Genomic DNA, 19,600 nt, shown 5'->3' with positions numbered 1-19,600 from the left:
AAATGTCAGGGAAACAAAGAGCTGTTTTTTTGGAGAAAATAAACAAAATTGACTCACCATTGGCCCAACTAACAAAAAATGAGGAAGAAAACCCAAATCAATGAAATTAGAGATGAAAAGGGAACTATACCAAGAGACACCACAGAAATAAAAAGAATCGTCAGGAATTACTACAAAGAGCTGTATACCAACAAATTGGGAAACCTAGAAGAAATGGATAGATTCCTAGACACATGCAACTTACATAAATTGAGCCATGAAGACACAGAAAGCCTAAACAGACCCATAACCAAGATAGCAATTGAATCAGTAATAAAGACTCTCCCAACAAAGAAAAGCCCAGGACCTGATGGCTTCACTGCTGAATTCTACCAGACATTTAAAGAACTAACTACAGTTTTTCTCAAGCTATTCAAAACAACTAAAAGGGAGAGAATCCTCCCAAGCTCCTTCTATGAATCTAGCATCACCTTAATTCCTAAACCTGAAAAAGATACGAGAGGAAGAGAACTACAGAACAATTTCCCAATGAACACAGAAACAAAAATCCTCAACAAAATTCTAGCCAATCGAATCCAACAACACATCAGAAAGATCATCCACCCAAAACAGCCTGGTATTGGTATAAAACAGATAGACCAATGGAACAAAACAGAAATGCCAGAAATCAATCCAAGCCTCAATGACCAAATGATATTTGACCAAGGAGCAAGGACAGTCTCTTCAACAAATGGTGCTGGGAAAACTGGATTTCCACATGCAGAAGTATGAAGACAGACCCACACCTTATGCCTCACACAAAAATCCACTCAAAATGGATTAAAGACCTAAATCTACAACCCAATACCATGAAATTATTAGTGAGCATTGGGGAAACCCTGTAAGACATTGGCATATGCAAAGAATTCTTGGAAAAGACTCCAGAGGCACAGGCAATCAATGCCAAAATTAACAAATTGGATTATATCAAGTTGACAAGCTTCTGCACTGCAAAAGGAACACTCAGCAAAGTGAAGAGGCAACGAACAGAATGGGAGAAATTATTTGTAAACTAAGCAGCTTATAAGGGATTAATATCCAGAACATATGAAGGGCTCATGAAACTCAACAACAAAACAAATAAAGCAATAAAGCTGCTAAGAAACGGGCAAAGGACTCAAACAGACATTTTTCAAAAAGGGAAACCCAAATGGCCAACAGACACATGAAAAAATGCTCAGGATCATTAGCCATCAAAAAAATGCAAATCAAAACCATGAGGTTTCACCTTACCCCAGTTAGAATGGCGTTTTTTTCTTTTTTGAGTTTTTTTTTTAAAGAATTATTTATTTTACTTGAAAGTCAGAGTTCTAGAGTTCTAGAGAGAGAGAGGTCTTCCATCCGATGGTTCACTCCCAAATTGGCCACAACAGCCAGAGCTGCACCAATCCGAATCCAGGAGCCAGGAGCTTCTTCCAGGTCTCCCATGCACGTGCAGGGGCCCAAGGACTTGGGCCATCTTCTACTGCTATCCCAGGCCATAGCAGAAAGCTGGATGGGAAGTGGAGTGGCCAGGTTTCCAACCAGTGCCCATATGGGATACTGGCACTTCAGGCCAGGGTGTTAACCCATTGTGCCAGCCCAAAATGGCTTTCATACAGAAATCAACAAACAACAAATGCTGGTGAGGATGTGGGGAAAAACGTACTCTAATCCACTGTTGATGGGAATGTAAACTAGTACAGCCACTGTGGAAGACAGTATGGAGATACCTCATAAATCCGAATATAGACCTGACCTACCATATGACCCATCCATCCCATGCCTGGGAATTTACCCAAGGGAAATTAAATCAGCATATGAAAGAGTTACCTGTACCTCCATATTTATTGCAGCTCAATTCACTACAGGTTTTTTTCATTCTCTATTTTGAACTCTTAGTATTGGGTTAATCTTATGTGTTTAAAGTTAATTGAAAATAGATCTTAATAGAGCTGGCACTGTGGCGTGGTGGGTAAAGCCGCTGCCTACAGTGCCAGCATCCCATATGGGTGCCGGTTCAAGTCCCGGCTGCTCCTCTTCTGAACTTGCTCTCTGCTATGGCCTGGGAAAGCAGCAGAAGATGGCCCAAGTGCTTGGGCCCCTGCACCCGTGTGGGAGACCCAGAAAAAGCTCCCGGCTCCTGGCTTTGGATTGGCACAACTCCGGCCATTGCGTCCATCTGGAGAGTTGAACCAGCAGATGGAAGACCTCTCTCTCTGCCTCTGCCTTTCAAATAAATAAATTAATCTTAAAAAAAGAAAAATACATTGATAAACATGAACCCATTCCCACCTGCTGAAGAAAAAAAATAGATCTTAGTAAAAAATAAGAATGGGAATAACAGAGGTAGGCGGAAAAAGGGTGGGAGTGTGGATGGGAGGACTGGTAGGATGGGAAGAATCACTATGTTCCTAAATTTGTATTTATGAAATGCATAAAGTTTGTATACTTTTCTGGGGAAAAAATAAGCATTTTGTGGTGCTTTTCTTTCTGGGTGAGTTGGCCTCTAGTGAGCTAAGATTACATTGCTTTCCTGCTTTTATGGAGTAAAATGTCAAGTTCAGGTTGTTTGGGTATAAGAAACAGGTCTAACATTTTCCTAATTCCAGTAATCCAGCATCCCTACTGTTACATGACAAAATTACTCCCCAAATTAGAGATTTCAAAGAGCCAATTCATTTAACCCATGATTTTGTAGGACAGGATTTTAGCAAGGTCTTGGCTGGGTGATTCTCAGGTTGAGTCTCTCAAAAAAGTGTAGTCTGATGTTGGCAAGCGCTGCAAATCATCTGAAGGCTCAACTAGGCTTGGGTTCCCAGATGGTGCCTGGCTGGGCTTGGATACTTTCCACAGAGGGTTCAGTTGCAGTTGTCACTGGGGCACCTACAAATGGCTTCTTCATGTTGCTTGGCCTTCTCACAGCATGGTATTTAGAGAGCAAGCAACCTCAACACCTTAGAAGTCACACAGCATCATGCTACATCCTATTGTGTAAAAGTAAGTCCCCCCGGCCAGTTCAGATTCATGGGGGAAGGGAATTGTGATCATCTTTAATTCACCAGAATTCCCTTTCCAAATTGAATAGTCAGGCAGTATTTTGCTTGCCCTACAGGCACAGGCGTAAGACTCTTTTGTACAAGGACCTTCCTGTGGTCCATTAATCTGCCTCACCGACTCCTCATCTGGAGGGACAGTCATGGTGAAGATCTGTTAGGGGCCTCGGTAGCAAGTGCAGAGGTCACTGTGGGAGAAGATGCTCAGAAAAGCCTTGAGTGTCTACATTTGGTTTTTATACTCTAATTGTGTTTACTTTGAAAGTCAAAATCACTTTAAATGAAGCCAGCAATATCACAGCATGAGTTAAGCTTTATAGCATTTGGTTCTTTTTGTCAGAACTACATGTCAAAATCCTCTAGCAGAGCTGGATGAAGAGATGGAGTTTAAATTAAATAGACTGTAAGGTCCACATTACTCATCATCATTCTAATATTGCCCACTACTGTTTAAAGTTTCCTTCATTAACATGTGCTTTGCTGCTTCTTAAAATAGCTCCATAACCAAACACAGCAATTCTGAAAAGCATGATAAAAAAGGTTCTCTGATCATGCTCATTACTGAATATTTTTAGCAGAGCAATAATTAGGATTTGGAGGAAACTGGTTGCCTCATTATGTCAGCAAAGGGCTTGGCTTCTCTGAGACTTACCTCCCAACCAGCCAAAGTGAATCTCCCTTCACTCCCAAATCTACTTTCAGTCACTCAATCACAGAGACCTCACCTTTTGGCATCAAAGAAAAGATGAACTCACATCACCATTGTATAAATGACTTGCTAAAAATCTGTTAGTAGCTAGAGAAGTCTTAACATTTGAGCAGGCAGGGATGTGGTTGAAGTATCTAAAAGATGGTGGCAGATTTCTCACCAGAAAGCTCCCCACAGCTCCCTTTTTCCAAGGTGGAGACGTTATCCCTAGCCTCCTGGCCTGGGATCAGTCAGGGTTTTCCAATAGACCAGGGATGGGTCATACTATACAGGGCAGAGGGCCTGAGCTGAGATCAGAGACGCACAGGGAAGAGATCATGCCACCAACCACAGAACCAAGTTAAGAAGTTGACTCTTCACCCACAGGACTAATGAAGAGTTTTGAGCAGGCATTTCACTTGTCTTTAGAAAGATTACTCTGTGCTTCTTGCTATGTGGGTTGATGTAGACAAAGATGGATTGGGTTAGGGTAGATAATGGAGAAAAGTGGGTGGATTAGGTAAACATTTAAGAAGTTGGTGATCTTCTCTCTCTCTCTCTCACTGTCCACTCTGCCTGTCAAAAAAAAAAGTTGGTGATCAAAAATGGATTGGCTGTGTGGAGTGAGGGAGAGGGAAATGACACAGATGTGTCTTACATCATCTTATCCAGCCTCATTTCTCAGTTGAGGATACTAAGGTTAAGTAATTTACCTTCAGAGGGTTTGCGTGACCTGCTCCTCTCTGTAAAATGAAAACTCAGTGTCCCCGTCCCCAAACTTTGTCCATCATGCAGATCCATGCCTGGTGTCTCTGACTGAACAGCTAGAATGATACTGGGAAGAAAGATCTCAGTTGCCAACACGTTATTTCAGTAGACCAGAGAAGTGTGAACATAAACCCAGTTGTTGTCTTTGTTAATATCTATGACTTCTCTTTAGTCCTGCATTGGTAGTATACCTAAGTATATATTTGAAGACTTGAAGTTCTACAGAACTTGGCATCTTTTATGCTCGTTTACTTTTATTCCATTCCACATATCCTAGGTGAAAAGGCCAGTGAGTGGTGAAACCACTAGGCAGAGAGTAGACTGTTCTGAGGGAGATAAAATCATCTAGTACCCTACAGGCATGTCTTTAGATAAGAGACAACAAAAATTGTATACTTCTTCTTCTTTCCTTTTGGTGTACTATGACTCAGACTTCCTTGGGAGAAGGAGGGGAGCTGCCATGATCTGACTAATTCATTGACTCACTTGTTATTCCTCATTTATTTACTCATTAAATTTACATTGGGCAGCTTCCTTGTGCCAGATACAGGAGCACTGAGCTGGGTGCCAGAGCTGCAAAGGCAATCAAGACATGATCTATGTGTTTAAAATGTTTACTCCCTACATGGAGACAAATGCTAAAAATTATTTTGTTCATGGAAGATAAGTTTATGTCCCAGGTGTTGTGGATTCTCTCTGATGCTGTTAGAAAAGACCTGCTGGAGGCACGACCTGGAAGTGGACCTTACAGGATGAACAGGAACTGTGCTAGGGAATGGGCACCTGAGGCAGAATGGAAAGGGTTCAGCATAGCATGAGCAAATGCCATGAGCAGGGTAAATGTGTGGTACATCCTGGGAATGGGTCTGGGATGGTCAACAGGGAGTGTTTGTGGTATGAAGGAAGTGTATTGAACTGAGGCCGAAAGAGGCAGCTGAGGCCAGATGTGAAGGCCTTACTGGCATACCCAAGAGCTCCAGCTTTGTTCTGGAAAAGAGGGTCATTTAAGGGAATGGGTCAATTGAGGCAGTTTTAGTTTTATCTCTTTATCTTTTCTTTCTTGAACAGGAATGTTTGTTCCAACACAGAGAACAGAAGGCATCTCAACATCAGACATCATCACCAGGATTGTCCGTGACTATGATGTTTATGCCAGACGCAACCTCCAGAGAGGATACACAGCCAAGGAACTGAACGTCAGCTTTATCAATGTAAGCATGCCAGCCCATACCATATGAGGACCATCACATCACATTACTGCTACCTCCACTGCTGTTTACTAAGCACCTACTTTGTGCTATGTAGCATTCTGAATGCTTTCCATTGTTTCATTCAACCCACACAACCAGCCAGTGGTGTATTGTCCCTGTTTTACAGAGGAGACTGGTGTCCAAAGGGGTAACATAAGTTGGCTGAAGAACAAAGGTAGTGAGCTTCACATTTTAGAAAGGGACTTCCTCATTTCCCTCCCCTCATCCCAGCCTCCCTCTTTTGAGTTTTTAGGCTCAGGAAAGGCGTTTCTGGGAAATCTGCCCCCGGGGAAAGGGACGAGTTAGGTTCCACTCCAAGGGAAGGAAGGAGAGCAGAAGCAATACTATGCTGAACCTGGAGAAAATTCTGCCTTCTTGTAATGCTTGTCAATGTTCATTTTATGAAGGCCTTACAGATGCTCATCAGCAACCTTAACAGCCATTTATTATTGTCCAGAGAAATTACAGCTGCTTAAATTTCTACCACATTGTTCCCACAGAACTACGGTTAGTCTAATAATAGAACAACTGTTAAAATAATCTTTAAAACAAGCAAAGCAAGCTGCTACAAAGCACGGGGAGCAGTGCAGTGGCTGGAGGTAATGTGAGGGCATCTGGACAACTGGATTTGCTGGCTTCTTAGGAGTTGATGTGTTTGATCAAAACGAGAGCTCTCGATACATATGGAATTCCACCACCAGCTCCCTGCCAAAGCAGAGACTGTATTTCCAAAGGGTGATTTGTCTACCGAAGTAGGTACTTCTAACTTTCTGCAGCCATCATTATCTAGCATCTCACACAGTTGGGCATTGGTGCCTTCAAAATAGGAGAGGTTTCTTAATTGTAAACCAGTGATTACTGGCCCCATGGGGCAGGGAATTCTGGGGGTTCAGGCTCTGTGTCTTCGTACAAGCCAGGCAACAAAATGGGAAATGTTGGGTTCAAGTGGCACCAGAGTAAGTGGCTGAAAAGAATTCTGTCCAAGTGATTATTTGGTATCTTATAGAGAATAAAGCCCTGGTTATTTCAATAAATTAAACTGTCTGTTCTTTTAAATTGAATTCAGTCAGCCAGTCAAGCATGTTGAGCCATTTCCAAAAGTTATTGCTCTCTCTTTAAATGCTCTTTAGATAAGCCACTTAGCTCAAGGAACCGTGCACATAGTGGATGCGCTCACTGCCTTTCTGTGACAATTAAACCTGGCCACAGCTCAGAGGCGAAATTGAACGTGTTGGATGGGCGTATAGATGAATCATGGAGGCTCAGAAGTGGCAGGGACCTGATGGGGGTCAGTCACCCAATCCAAGTACCTCGATGTAGAGATGAGGAAAGCTGAGCCCAGAGAAGGGACCTGCCTAAGATCCCTCAAGTAAGGCAGGGGTGGAGACAGCAGTAGCTAGCCTCCTAGACTCATGACTCCAAGCCCAGTGCTCACTGTACTATTCTGTGCTACCCTCTGAGAGCTGTACGGAATCATTATTTCCAGGCAGAATGAACCATGAGAGGGAATGATACAAAGACAGCAGCTAACAGATATCATGGACCATCTAAATATTTTACTTGGATTATTTCATTTAATCCTCGTAAGGTACAAGCATATGTATAATTACTATACCCAACCCAGAGATGAGGAAACAGAGGCCTAGAGAGGTTTAACAACTCATCTAGTGGGTCCTGGAAGACAGAGTGACTTCCTACACATAGTGCATATATATATGGATACAGCCAAGTGGCAACACACATGGCTCACAACCCACCCTGAGGCTGCACGAGGTTTGGAAGGTTTAAATTGGAGAATTATGACCCAATTCTGCAATATTCCAAGGTCTCAGAAAATTCTGTAATACAAAATGTAGTCCCATGTAGTAAAGAGAAACAATAACCCTTATTACCCATATAGGAGAAAACATAAGCATGATTTCATGGAGGAAGACCCTTTCTCTCATGTTATTTCCATACTACTCACATCAGGTAGCACACATAAATGCTTATGCCACTAAATAGTAATGAAAGAGCCAACATGAATTGAGCATTTAGTAAGTGCCCATCTTTGTGCCAAGCACTTCACATGCATTATCCTAATTGTCACAGAAACTCTGAGGTGGAGATGATCATTTACAGATGATATAGGACTAGCACAACATAGGATGGCTTCCAAGCAGAGAGAGAAAGAGAACATTGCTACACAAAGGCTATTAAGAAAAACAAAATCCAAGTCTAGAGAAGCCATCAGAATTAAAGCTGTCTTCATCACTTAGGAAACTGATGCAGTTCAACTAATTTACGTTAAAGTGTTATGACAATTTAACTATAACATATGGGGTCTGAAGCCCAGTCAATGGCCCACTGATTTCAAGCAATATTGGTTTTAACAATGTCCCAGTAAAATAGAACTCAGGTGGCCTCTGATCAGCCATTCTGGGTACAGTTCATACTTTTATCGAAGTCCCAGCAGAATTCAGTGGTGATATTTGCCCAGTATCTACTCATAATAAAGGACAGCTGTGTATTTTTTATTCTTCTCTGATATACGTAAATCCAATTCATAGACATTTAGAAGAAAGGAAACATTCAAGCCACTTGCACTTCCCTCTACATATTTAAATAGGTGAATGACAAATGACTCTTCTATAAGGTCTGTGCCTTACCGTTGATCTAACCCTTGAGAAATGGCAACATTCTTAATCTTCCGGTTATAAACAAACACAAATACACAAACTGAAATAAAATGTGACCCTAAGTGTGATGCACTCTTACATCAATCTGTTTCTTTCTCCTGTAAATTGACCAGGAGAAGAAGTATCGTTTCCAGAACCAGGTGGATAAGATGAAGGAAAAGGTCAAGAACGTGGAGGAAAGATCAAAGGAATTTGTTAACAAAGTAGAAGAGAAGAGTCACGATCTAATTCAAAAGTGGGAAGAGAAGTCAAGGGAATTTATCGGCAACTTCTTAGAATTGTTTGGGCCTGACGGAGCGTGGGTATGTAATTATTTCACTTGGCCCCACAATGATTGGTGTTTGCAGTTTCCCTTTCTTTTCATGGAGCCACTCAAGGGTGTCCCTTATCTCAGTCTACTTTGAGCATCAGGTTGATGAGTTCAAGTCTGGGTCACTTCTTTATTGAGTTTCTGCTTCACCCCTCAATTTGATACCCAATAGTACTTGAAGCCAAGTCCAGTCTCTTTTTTCTATTTCTAGTCCAGAGCTGGAATGCCATTCAGTAATCACTGAATGTCTGCTATTGCGGAGGTCGGTTCCATAGCTCACATCAGTCTCCCAGTTGGAAATGATGCAAAGCTTGGGGATAGGGGTGAAGTAGATCAAGCAGCATGGCTTTGTGTTCCAGACAAGGTCAACAGGCTGTTGCATTAACCAGAAGGAGTCTATTCTTTGGGAAAGAGAATGCAAAGGAAATATAGCTGCTTTGTTCAGCTTTTGTTGTCAGGAACCCTCCCTCTTTCCATGGCTAGAAGAGACAAAGAAGAGGTAAGGTTTTGCCCTGCACCTGTGCCCATCATGCCCTGCGTTTCTCCTGTTTCCAGGGCATGTAAGTGTTGGGATAAGGCACCAAAGCCTCTGGGGACTAAGGTCACAGTGTGGATCTTAAAATTCAGAGAGATAATAAAGAGGATCTCCTTGCCTAAATTCTATAGACATTTCTGAATGATAGCTATCAAAAGGGAAAAGAAAGTTCTGGAAACCACTGTGTACTCCATTGGTACTTCTGTTGTGCATGCCCTTCCTGAGCAAATAATCAATATTATGAAATAGCTACTTTGAAGGCTAAAAGAAATGATTCCATTTGATTTCCTTGATTTAAGTGGCCTTAAACTGTTATGAGACGTTTCCCTGTTATGAGACATTTCTAACAAAATCCACTTCAACTTAATTTTTTTGATGGGTTGTCACTGCTGCCTTTGCTCACTTGAGCTCATTCATTATATGATCATCTAAAAGTAAAACACTCAATTAGTAATAGAAGAAGAAAAACGCTTGGGAAGTTGGAAGAGATGCTTTTCTTAAAGCCTAGTGGCCTCTTAAGTGATTATAGAGGTGAGCATAATAGGCAACCGCGTCCTATCTATAGGCTGAGTCTGAAATGGGTGGGAGGTTTGCAAGGGCTGCTTAAGCCCTCAATGACTTAAAAAAGCTGGCAAGAGTGAGGACTTAGGCACTGGGCTTCTTTTCATTTTCCTGAGGCCTGTTAAAATTTTCAGCTCAGTGTAACTCATGGGACTTGTGATTTTTTTTTTTTTAAGACTTTATTTATTTGAGAGGTAGAGTTACAGTGAGAGGGAGAGACACAGAGAAAGGTCTTCCTTCTGTTGGTTCACTCCCCACATGGCCACTACAGCTGAAGCTGTGATCCAAAGCCAGGAGCCAGGAGCTTCTTCTTGGTCTCCCATGTGGGTGCAGGGGCCCAAGCACTTGGGCCATCCTCCACTGCTTTCCCAGACCACAGCAGAGAGCTGGACTGGAAGAGGAGCAGCTGGGACTAGAACCAGTGCCCACATGGGATGCCGGCATGGCAGGTGGAGGTTTAACCTACTGTGCCATTGCATCGGTCCCAGGACTTGTATTAACATTCTTATTTGTTCCCAGTACTTTGACAGACTGCAAAGGTAGACAAGTGCAGACCCTGTTCCCTGGTCTCTGCAACATAGTCTCAAGGTTCCCATTTAATCTAGTATGTGTTTTAATAGTTCACGTGTTCACAAGTGATTTTCAGGCTCTGAAGAAACAGCTAGTGGTTTTTAATGAAGCCATGTAGGTATTCATTTGCTTACAGAGATTCAGAAACGTGTCTCTGCTGAGGAGCCCTGGTATTGTAACTTAAGGGGGTGGATGTTTTCTCCACCTGGAGTGAGCAAAAGCAGGGAAAGGGTGTAATTTCACAGAGACTTGATAGACCCTAGTCGTTTCAGGCACCCAGTGCAGGTGAAATAGTAGCTGGAATTGTTCTTGGGAAGTCTGGTGACAGCAAGCTGAGGTGATTCTTAAGAAATGAGACCCAGCCTACAGACTGGAGGTTTTTTCTTTTTAAAAGTTGCTATTAGTGTCAAAACTGTTATTAACATTAATTTACCATATCAGCCAGACTTAGACATTACTTTTTTTTCTGTTGACATTAAAAGTACAGGAATAGTTACAAGGATGTTAAACGCCAAGATAAGTAATTTGCTTTTCATGAATATGCTATTATTATAATAATTCTTTATTTGTGGATTTGGGACTAGAAATCACTTCTTAAAATAGAAGATTTGCATTACCTGCAATACAGTAGTGATTCAAATAACCCAAACTTAGGTGCAAAATAGAAGGATCTGACATATAAAATTTGGTACTACAGGATTGTAGTAGTATGTAGATTATAGTCAGTACTACTTAAATGTTTCTGGATTGAATGAATGGATGTGTGAGGAAGACCTATTCACAGAACCTTCCAGATTCTGCAAAGGATGTAGTGAGGCCTCAATCCTCCATATATTTATATTCTCCTTAGCATTTTTCTGCTTGTGGTGCTGGATATAGAAGTATACAACTTGGTAACTAGTGAATCAAATTCAGCAGGCAGATTCGGTTTGCTTGGCCCTGAATAGTACTTTAAAATTTCTTTTAGAGAGGAAGTGAACTCTCTAATTTGCCACGACCACACTAACCCCCACTGTCTCATTCACTCCCTGCCACAACCTGACTCATAACTTATGCTGTCTATCTGGCCCATGGGATATTTGAATTTACTTCTTGTGGTACACATCTCTAAGTCACCCCAAGCCACTGCATGCTTGTTATCAAAGACTGTGACATAAATCCAAACCCTTACACCCCAGCTGAGTCAAAAGTGGTGATGATGGTGATGGCAATGAAGATGAAAATGTTATTGCCTAGAAGTTGTACAGCAAGTTGAATTTTTTCCAATATTCTTCACATCTTTCCTACCCATTTTAAATATGGAAGAAGGTAGTATCTTAGCCATTCTATAGGTAAAGAAACTAAAGCCTAGAAAAATTATGAAACTTTCCTAAGATCTGGAAGGACATGCTGGGATAGAGCTGGGCTGCCTTCTCCTGGCCAGCCCTGTGTCTTCTACTGTAGGAAAGTCCATGAAATCAGTCATTTTGCTTTCCATTGGTCAAGTTTTGGTATGTGGCATTGTGGAGAAACTGAGGCCTACCAAAACCCATCTAAGGCCTTCTAACAGAGCCAGTTGCCAAAATGGCACTTTCAGCCAGGTCATCGAGGTTCAGGGCCATGCTGGCTTCCTAGTCCTAAGCAAGTAAAAAGCATGTTGTTTAAGGATTTACTACTAGTCATCTGTTGATGTGCAACAAATTGCCCCCAAACTTAGCAACTGAAAACAGAAGACACTTATTATCTCACACCATTTCTGAGGCTCAAGAATAGGGAAGCAGCTCAGCTGTGTGGTTCTGGCTTAATGTCTCCCATGTTTGCAGTCAAGATGTCCACTGGGGCTGCAGTCATCTGGGGCTTCCAGGCTATCGTTTACATGGCTGTTAATGATCTTGGTTACACATGGGCTTCCTCCCAAGGCTGCCTGAGGGTCCTCATGACATGGCAGTCAGCTTCCTCCAGAGTGAATGACAGGGAAAGAGTGACCCAGACAAAAGCGGTAGCCTTTTTAAGACCTAGTATCAGGAGTAACCTGCCATTGTTTCTGCCATGTTCTGCCATATCCAACCCCAGTACTCTGTAGGAGGACACCACACAAGAATGTGAATAGCAGTTTGGAGGCTACCTACTAAAATGGTTTCTGAGAATTTGAAGCAAGCAATCTAGATACTTCTTAATCCCCATAACAGATTATCGGTTCCAATTGAGTCTGATGAGTCCGTGATCTGAGCTCAAGGTACTGTTTTTCAGTCTCCCCACTCTACTCATTTAATGACTTCTGCCTGATTCTTCTAACTGGTTTTGACGTATAGTCAGAAGGTAGCCTGTAACTCAACCAGGGGGAAAATGGAAAATTTCCCAATAGAGGCTAGGTATTAACTTTCTTTAGGGGGTGTCTAATGGACAGAATTTCTCAAAGTAGCAGTAAGGGAGCATAACTTTCAAACTTTGTTGCCATCTTGGATAGGATATTTTTCATCCCCAAAATGGCATACAATACTGAGGGTCAAGGAGCCTGGGTCAGGGGATGTTTGCTCAGCATTTAGGGTTTGATTTGAGGGTAGGTTCTTTCCAATGAAACTTTGGAGCTTGCTTGTTTGACAAGTCTGAATTCTCAGAGAAAACACTCTATTTACACCACAGCACTTCAACCACATGGTGTTTTTTTTTAAATCATTATATATCATTTTTAATGATCTGCCATTGTATCCCATCATTAGCAGAAAACAGAATCCATTCCTGTTTAAGGTGAAGTGGGTCTACTTTTCCATGTGAACATAGACCCTTTCCTTATGCAGCAGGAACAAATGAACTTAAGTCAGTTGCAAGTTTTTTTAGTTAGATCAGCAAACTCTCATCGCTCCATCTTTTTTTTTTTCTTTTTGACAAGCAGAGTTAGACAGTGACAGAGAGAGAGACAGAGAGAAAGCTCTTCCTTTTCTGTTGGTTCACCCCACAAATGGCCGCTATGGCCAGCGCACTGCACTGATCCGAAGCCAGGAGCCAGGTGCGTCCTCCTGGTCTCCCATGCAGGTGCAGGGCCCAAGCACTTGGGCCATCCTCCACTGCCTTCCCAGGCCAGAGAGCTGGACTGGAAGAGGAGCAACAGGGACAGAATCCGGTGCCCTGACCAGGACTAGAACTTGGGGTGCTGGCGCCGCAGGCAGAGGATCAGCCTAGTGAGCCACGGTGCCGGCCTCTCATCGATCCATCTTATCAGTCTCACTGATTCCTCTGCGAATCCAACAGGCATTGCCATCTGATATAAACGAATAATACCCTTTGTGAGAAACCTGACTAGGTAGTTTCATTTTGGAAAGAACAGATTGACATAGTGTGAGAATTCTTTAAAATTTTGGCAAATATATACATAATATAAAATCTGCAATTTTGACAAACTACATGGAATTCAGTGATATTAAGTACATTGACATTGTGCAACCATCACCACCATCCATCTCCAGAACTTTTAAAAAAGATTTTATTTATTTTGAAAGTCAGAGTTACACAGAGAGAGACAGAGAAACAGAGAGAGACAGAGATAGAGATTTTTCCATCTACTGGTCCAGTCCCTAGATGGCCGTAACAACCGGCACTGGGCCAGGCCAAAGCCAGGAACCAGGAGCTTTGTCCAGGTCTCCCACATGGGTAGTAGGAGTCCAAAGACATGGGCCATCTTCTGCTTCTTTTCTCAGGCAATTAGCAGGGAGTTGGATTGGAGTGGAGCAGCCAGGACTTGAACCAGCGCCCATATAGGATACAAGTGTTGGAGGCGGCAGCTTTACCTGTTCTGCCACAATGCTGGCCCCCAAAACTTTTTCATTGCCCTAAACTGTATCCACTAAACAACTTCACAGCTCCTCTACCCCCCAGTCCCTAACCACTTTATTCTACTTTCTGTCTCTATGGATCTGACTACTCTAAATCCCTCATGTAAGTAGAATTAAACAGTATTTGTCCTTTTGTGTCTGGCTTATTTCATTTAGTCATGTTCCCAAAGGTCATCCATGTTGTTGCATGTGCCAGAATTTCCTTCCCTGAGTAACAGTCCATGTATGTACCACGTCTTGCTTGTCCAGTCTTCCACTGATGGACATTTGGGTTGTTGCCATCTTTTTGGCAGTTGTGAATAATGCCATTATGAATGTCAATGCTGTGAACATATCTGTTTGAATACCTGCTTTCAGCTCTTTGGATATATACTCAGAAGTGGAATTGCTGGATTATATGTTTAACTTCCTGAGGCTGCACTATTTTATATTCCCACCAGCAATATATAAACAACAGTTCTAAATTCTCCATATATTCACCCATTTTTTATAATAGCCACAATTTTAGGCACTGCTGATTTTTAAGACTTTGATTTCCAGAAAAGAGATACAAAATACAGCTGAAAACTTTTTCATAATTGATATTAAACATTATCTTTAAATGCACAATAAAATGTGAGTAAACATGAAAAGATTCTTATTTAAAAGTGGCTAATTACAAGAGTTAGTGATGAGCAAGGACTCACTTCATGGCTGGGTGGCCTTAGCCAAGTTCTTTTGCCTCTCTGGGCCTGTCTCAACATCTGTCACGGGGGGAAGTAATTGTAGTTTACTTCCTAGGACTCCTAGGGATGTTGGGAGGATTAAATTGGTTCATACTTTAAGGACCTTAGAGCAGTGTACCCGCACTCTAAGGGTTTATTGTTGTTGTTTAAGATTGACTTATTTATTTGAAAGGCAGTTACAGACACAGACACACACACACACACACACACACACACACACACAGAATGAATTGAGATTGATTGATCTGCCATCTGCTGGTTCACTCCTTAAGTGGCTGCAATGACTGAGGCTGGGCCAGGCCAAAACCAGGAGCCAGAAACCCGGTCTGGGTCTCCCACATGGGCGGGAGGGGGCCATCCTCCTCTGCCTTTCCAGGTGCATTAGCAAGGAGCTGGATTGGAAACAGAGCAGCTGGGACTCTAACTAGCACTCTGATGTGGGATGCTGGTCTGAAGATGGTAGGTTAGCCTGCTGTGCCACAACAAGAGCCCCTCTTGTTTCTTGATTTGGCCAAAACTGAAGCTTGAGCCCTTCCATCTTCTTCAGTTTCAGGGGTCCACCCCAGACTTTACCTGGATTTTTTCCATCTTTTTGGAAGATATTTCAGAATATATTTGAAATACTGAAACCTTTAAAGGCATTTGTGAAGACATTTACTGCCTCACTAGATGTTAAGTACTTCTTAAAAGGGAAAACTTTGTAGGAGGGAAATAGAAAATTACTTTTATATGGACAGGACTATAAGTGGATTATTTTCTTGGGGGAAAACTTTATAAATGGAAACCTCTTAATACAGTCAAAGACTGAATTTAAATACCTTTTCTCCTTGAAAATGCCATGCCATAGTCTTCATTATTTGTTATATTTCTAAAGTGCTTTTCTTCCCAGGAAACTCATTACAAACTGTCTCCTGACCAGATTGATTTCAGCTCCTTCGCAAGGAAACCACCCTTCCAAATGCACCAAAAACAGATCCCAGGCCCCGAGCTGTTTCGCACGGATACCACATTTTATGAAATGTGACACCATTGTTTATCATTAAGGATTCAAATTCTAGCATCCCCCTTCAGCAGAATATTCTCAGTTATGAGTTTGATTCAAACTAGAGCAGCTAAGTTGTAGATTTCTTAGAAAGTGGGCCTCTAATGGAAATGCTGACAATCCATTAACAGCAGGAGGGCTAATGGCTGCCACTAAAAATATGCTTAAAGATTACAGTAATACAAACACATATTTTAAAGTGCCTGCCAGGAGTTCAAGCATTTTTTTAATGTTGCTGTTAATAATAGGCCACCCAGTCCTTTGGCATTTGATTTTGTCTCCTAAATGGGCTTAATCTAAGGTAATGCTGTTGTACTGTGCTATTTTTTGTTTGTTTGATTTTGACAGTGGTCTGAATGTCTTTTGCAGAATCATCAGCGCTCTTAATGGAAGGTACATAATTGGCGTATTCGTTGACATGTAGAATTTTAAATCTGGAAAGGATCTTAGCGATCAGCAAACATCTCCATGCTATCTGCTACAGGAAACTTGGGGCTCTGGACAGTAATGGGCTAGCGTTTAGAAAGGGAAAATGATGCCTGGGGGAACTGATAACTGAGGCCTCTTTTCTCACTCACGTCCTTAAGGCAATGCTTATTCTTCCTCCTAACCTGCATGCTAGGGTTACCTGATCTTTTTGCCTATCATAATACTTCTTTATGTTGATAAAAATAGTAAGTAGTTGTCCCTCGGTATCCTCAGGGGATCAGTTCCAGGACTCTGAGGATACCAAAATCTATAGCTGCTCTAGTCCCTGAGATAAAATGGCATGAGACTTGCGTATAACCTATACATACCCTCATATACTCATCCTAGATGACTTCCAATACCTAACACAATGTCACTGCTGTGTAAACAGTTGTTACACTGTATCATTGAGGGGAAAATGAGTCTGCACCTGTTCTGTACCGACACAATTTTTTTCAAATATTTTTCATCTGTGGTCAGTAAATTCTGCAGATGCAGAACCTCCAGATACAGAGGGCCAAGTGTATTCATTACAGAACTTTAGAAAGTAAAGCTAAAATAAGTCTAAATGTCCTTGGCAGTTGTATAACCTAGATCTTTTTTCTATGTTCACATATGTACACTCTACTGTTCAGAAATCATTCTGACTTTGCCATCACTCATGAGCATTTGCTCACATTATTATTCTTTAAGAATCTGATTTTCATCAAGTGTTTAGTATGTCATCCTGTAGTGGAACAAGATCTAACATATTTAGGGAGCTTGCCATTTTCTCTATTATGACACTGGGATAACGAACATTCAGGTACAGAGCAAATATTTACTTACATCTCTATCTCTTCAGGAAGAAAATCTTTTAAAGATTTTAAAAAATTTATTTGAAAGGCAGAGTTACAGGCAGTGGGTGATACACACACACAGAGAGAGACAGAGAGAGAGAGAGATCTTTTATCTGCTGGTTCACTCCCCAAATGGCCACGACATCCAGGACTGGGCCAGGCTTGAAGCCAGGAGCTTTATTCAGGTCTCCCACATGGGTGCAGGGGCCCAGGCACATTAGCTGGGAGCTGTATCCTAGGTGGAGATCTCTCCTCCACTAGTTCACTCCTCAAAAGCCAACAATAGCTACGGGGCTGAAGCTGGGAACTGAGAAATCAGCCCATGTCTCCCAGGTGGGTGACAGGGTCCTGACTACTTGGGCCATCACTACCGTCTTTCCAGGTCTGTATTAGCAGGAAGGTGGAATCAGGTGCCAGAGCCAGGAATTGAATCCAGGTACTCTGATGTGGGGTGCTGGCATCCTAACCATCAGCCTAACCGCTAAGCTTGTGGTGGTAGCTGAGGCACACAAGTTTTAAATGTATATAAAGTTGAACATCAATCTTTTCCTTTATGGTTTCTGTTATGCTCCCACACCAAGATATGCTTAAAATGCAAATCTAACCATATTCTTCTCCTAATTAAAATCTTCCTAGAGCTCTTGAGGAGAAACTCCAGCCTCCTCTGGTGCTACAGACCCAGGCTAGTGCCACCTCATGGCACTGGGGGGCCTCATCATGCTGCACAGCTTGTACTCAGTACTGTCTACTAAGCACCTCCTGCTTACAGAGCCCTTACGGCAGACCCTCTTCTCTCGTCTACACCCTTTCCGTGTGTGTACTGGAGACCCCGCTCAGGACCCACCTGGTCCCCAGAGAGTCTCCAGAATGGTTTGTAAAATGAATAACCCAAATAGCAAGCAAAGTCCACCATGGATTAATACAGATTGAACATCCATGATCTGAAGACCCAAAATCTGAAACGTTTTTTTCATATTGAGAAGTGGAAAATTCCATCCCTGAGCTCACATGATAGACTGCAGTTACACTAAAAATACTGTATAAAATTATCTTCAGTCTATGTGTATCAGATGCATATGAAACATAAATGAGTTTCATGTTTAGACGTGGGTCCCGTTCCCAACATTTCTCATTATGTATATGCAGATATTCCAAATCCAAAAAAAAAAAAATCCCAAATCTGAAGTACTTCTGGTCTCAAGCATTTTAGGTAAGGGATACTCAACTAGTTTAGGATCAAAAGGTTGGATCAAAGTGAGGGTGAAGCTCAGTTATGAACAATGGAAAGACCCCCCTCAGTACAGTTAGGACACTCTGAAGTTAGTAGAACAGAGTCTGGGGGAGTGAGCAGCAGGCAAAAGGCACGAAGCCAAGGACACCGGCAATGCCAAGGCCAGAACCAGGCTTCCCAGAAAGCTGAAGGACAGCCTCAGGGAAGGTCTCAGTTCTGAAAGCACCAAGCAACAGTCACCTCAAGTCCCCAACTGGAAAACAGGTCCCACCGCCAAACCCTCCCCCCGCCCGTCTGCCTCACCCCAGCAAATGGTAGCACTGCTTTCTAGTCTCACAGGCCAGAAACAGTCCTTTAATTCCTCTTCCTCCCACGTGCCACCATCCCATCTGTCAGCGAGTCCTGTGGGCTCTACCTTCAAATTGTAGCCAGACCACATACTGTAGGGTCCCACTTCAGTAACACTTTGGAAAAGGCTTCACTGTAGGGACAGAAAAGAGATCTGCTGCCAGGGGCCTGGCAGGGGATGACTCCAAAGGGTCAGAAGGGCATTTGGGCTCTGGAACTCCTCTATGCCTCGACTGTGGCGGTCATGTGGTTGTACGCATTTGTCAAACTGCATAACCTTTTAAAGGGGTGAGTCTGTTATACCTTAGTAAAGATACAGGGGAGGGATACACTGGGAATCCGCCCATGACTCATTATTACTGTCACAGCCATTACTGTGGTCCAGGCCCCACCATAATCTTGCATTCTTATTGTGACAGTCTTACCTGGTCTCCCTGCTCCTGCCCTGGCTTCGCTGGAGGCCGTTCCCAGGCAGGAACCAGCGCAGCCCTCTGAAAGTAAAAAGCTTATTTTGCAACTCCTTTGCGGGGCACTCTCCAGAGGTTTCTCTCCTCCATGGCAAAACAGCCCCCTGCTGCTTGCTTCAATTTCCCACCCCCTCATAAGCCTCACATTCTCCCCTCCCAACCAGCTCAGGCCACTGCTCCCAAAAGGCCTCCCTCCTCCCCTCGAACATGAATAGCCCATGTGGTTCTCCTCAGAGG

At 42.6% G+C, this 19,600-nt stretch overlaps 1 protein-coding gene across 8 annotated transcripts in view; it reads left to right on the top strand.

The window, feature by feature from the left end:
* PCYT1B (phosphate cytidylyltransferase 1B, choline) overlaps positions 1 to 19,600 on the top strand; it is a 123,554-nt gene that overhangs the window by 98,910 nt on the left and 5,044 nt on the right. For 7 of the 8 annotated variants that reach the window (XM_008272466.5, XM_008272468.5, XM_089324872.1 and 4 more), the window contains 2 exons: positions 5,599 to 5,741; positions 8,572 to 8,760. In XM_008272466.5, the coding sequence (XP_008270688.1) occupies positions 5,599 to 5,741; positions 8,572 to 8,760 (332 nt within the window). Of the gene's footprint in view, positions 1 to 5,598; positions 5,742 to 8,571; positions 8,761 to 14,108; positions 19,306 to 19,600 lie in introns of those variants that run through there. The other variant, XM_089324870.1, reaches the window with a different exon arrangement.

The sequence above is a fragment of the Oryctolagus cuniculus genome, chromosome X, assembly GCF_051225735.1.
Source record: "Oryctolagus cuniculus isolate XC-2025 breed Fujian yellow rabbit chromosome X, ASM5122573v1, whole genome shotgun sequence".
NCBI lineage: Eukaryota > Metazoa > Chordata > Mammalia > Lagomorpha > Leporidae > Oryctolagus > Oryctolagus cuniculus.
This window is presented reverse-complemented; position numbering and strand designations above follow the sequence as displayed.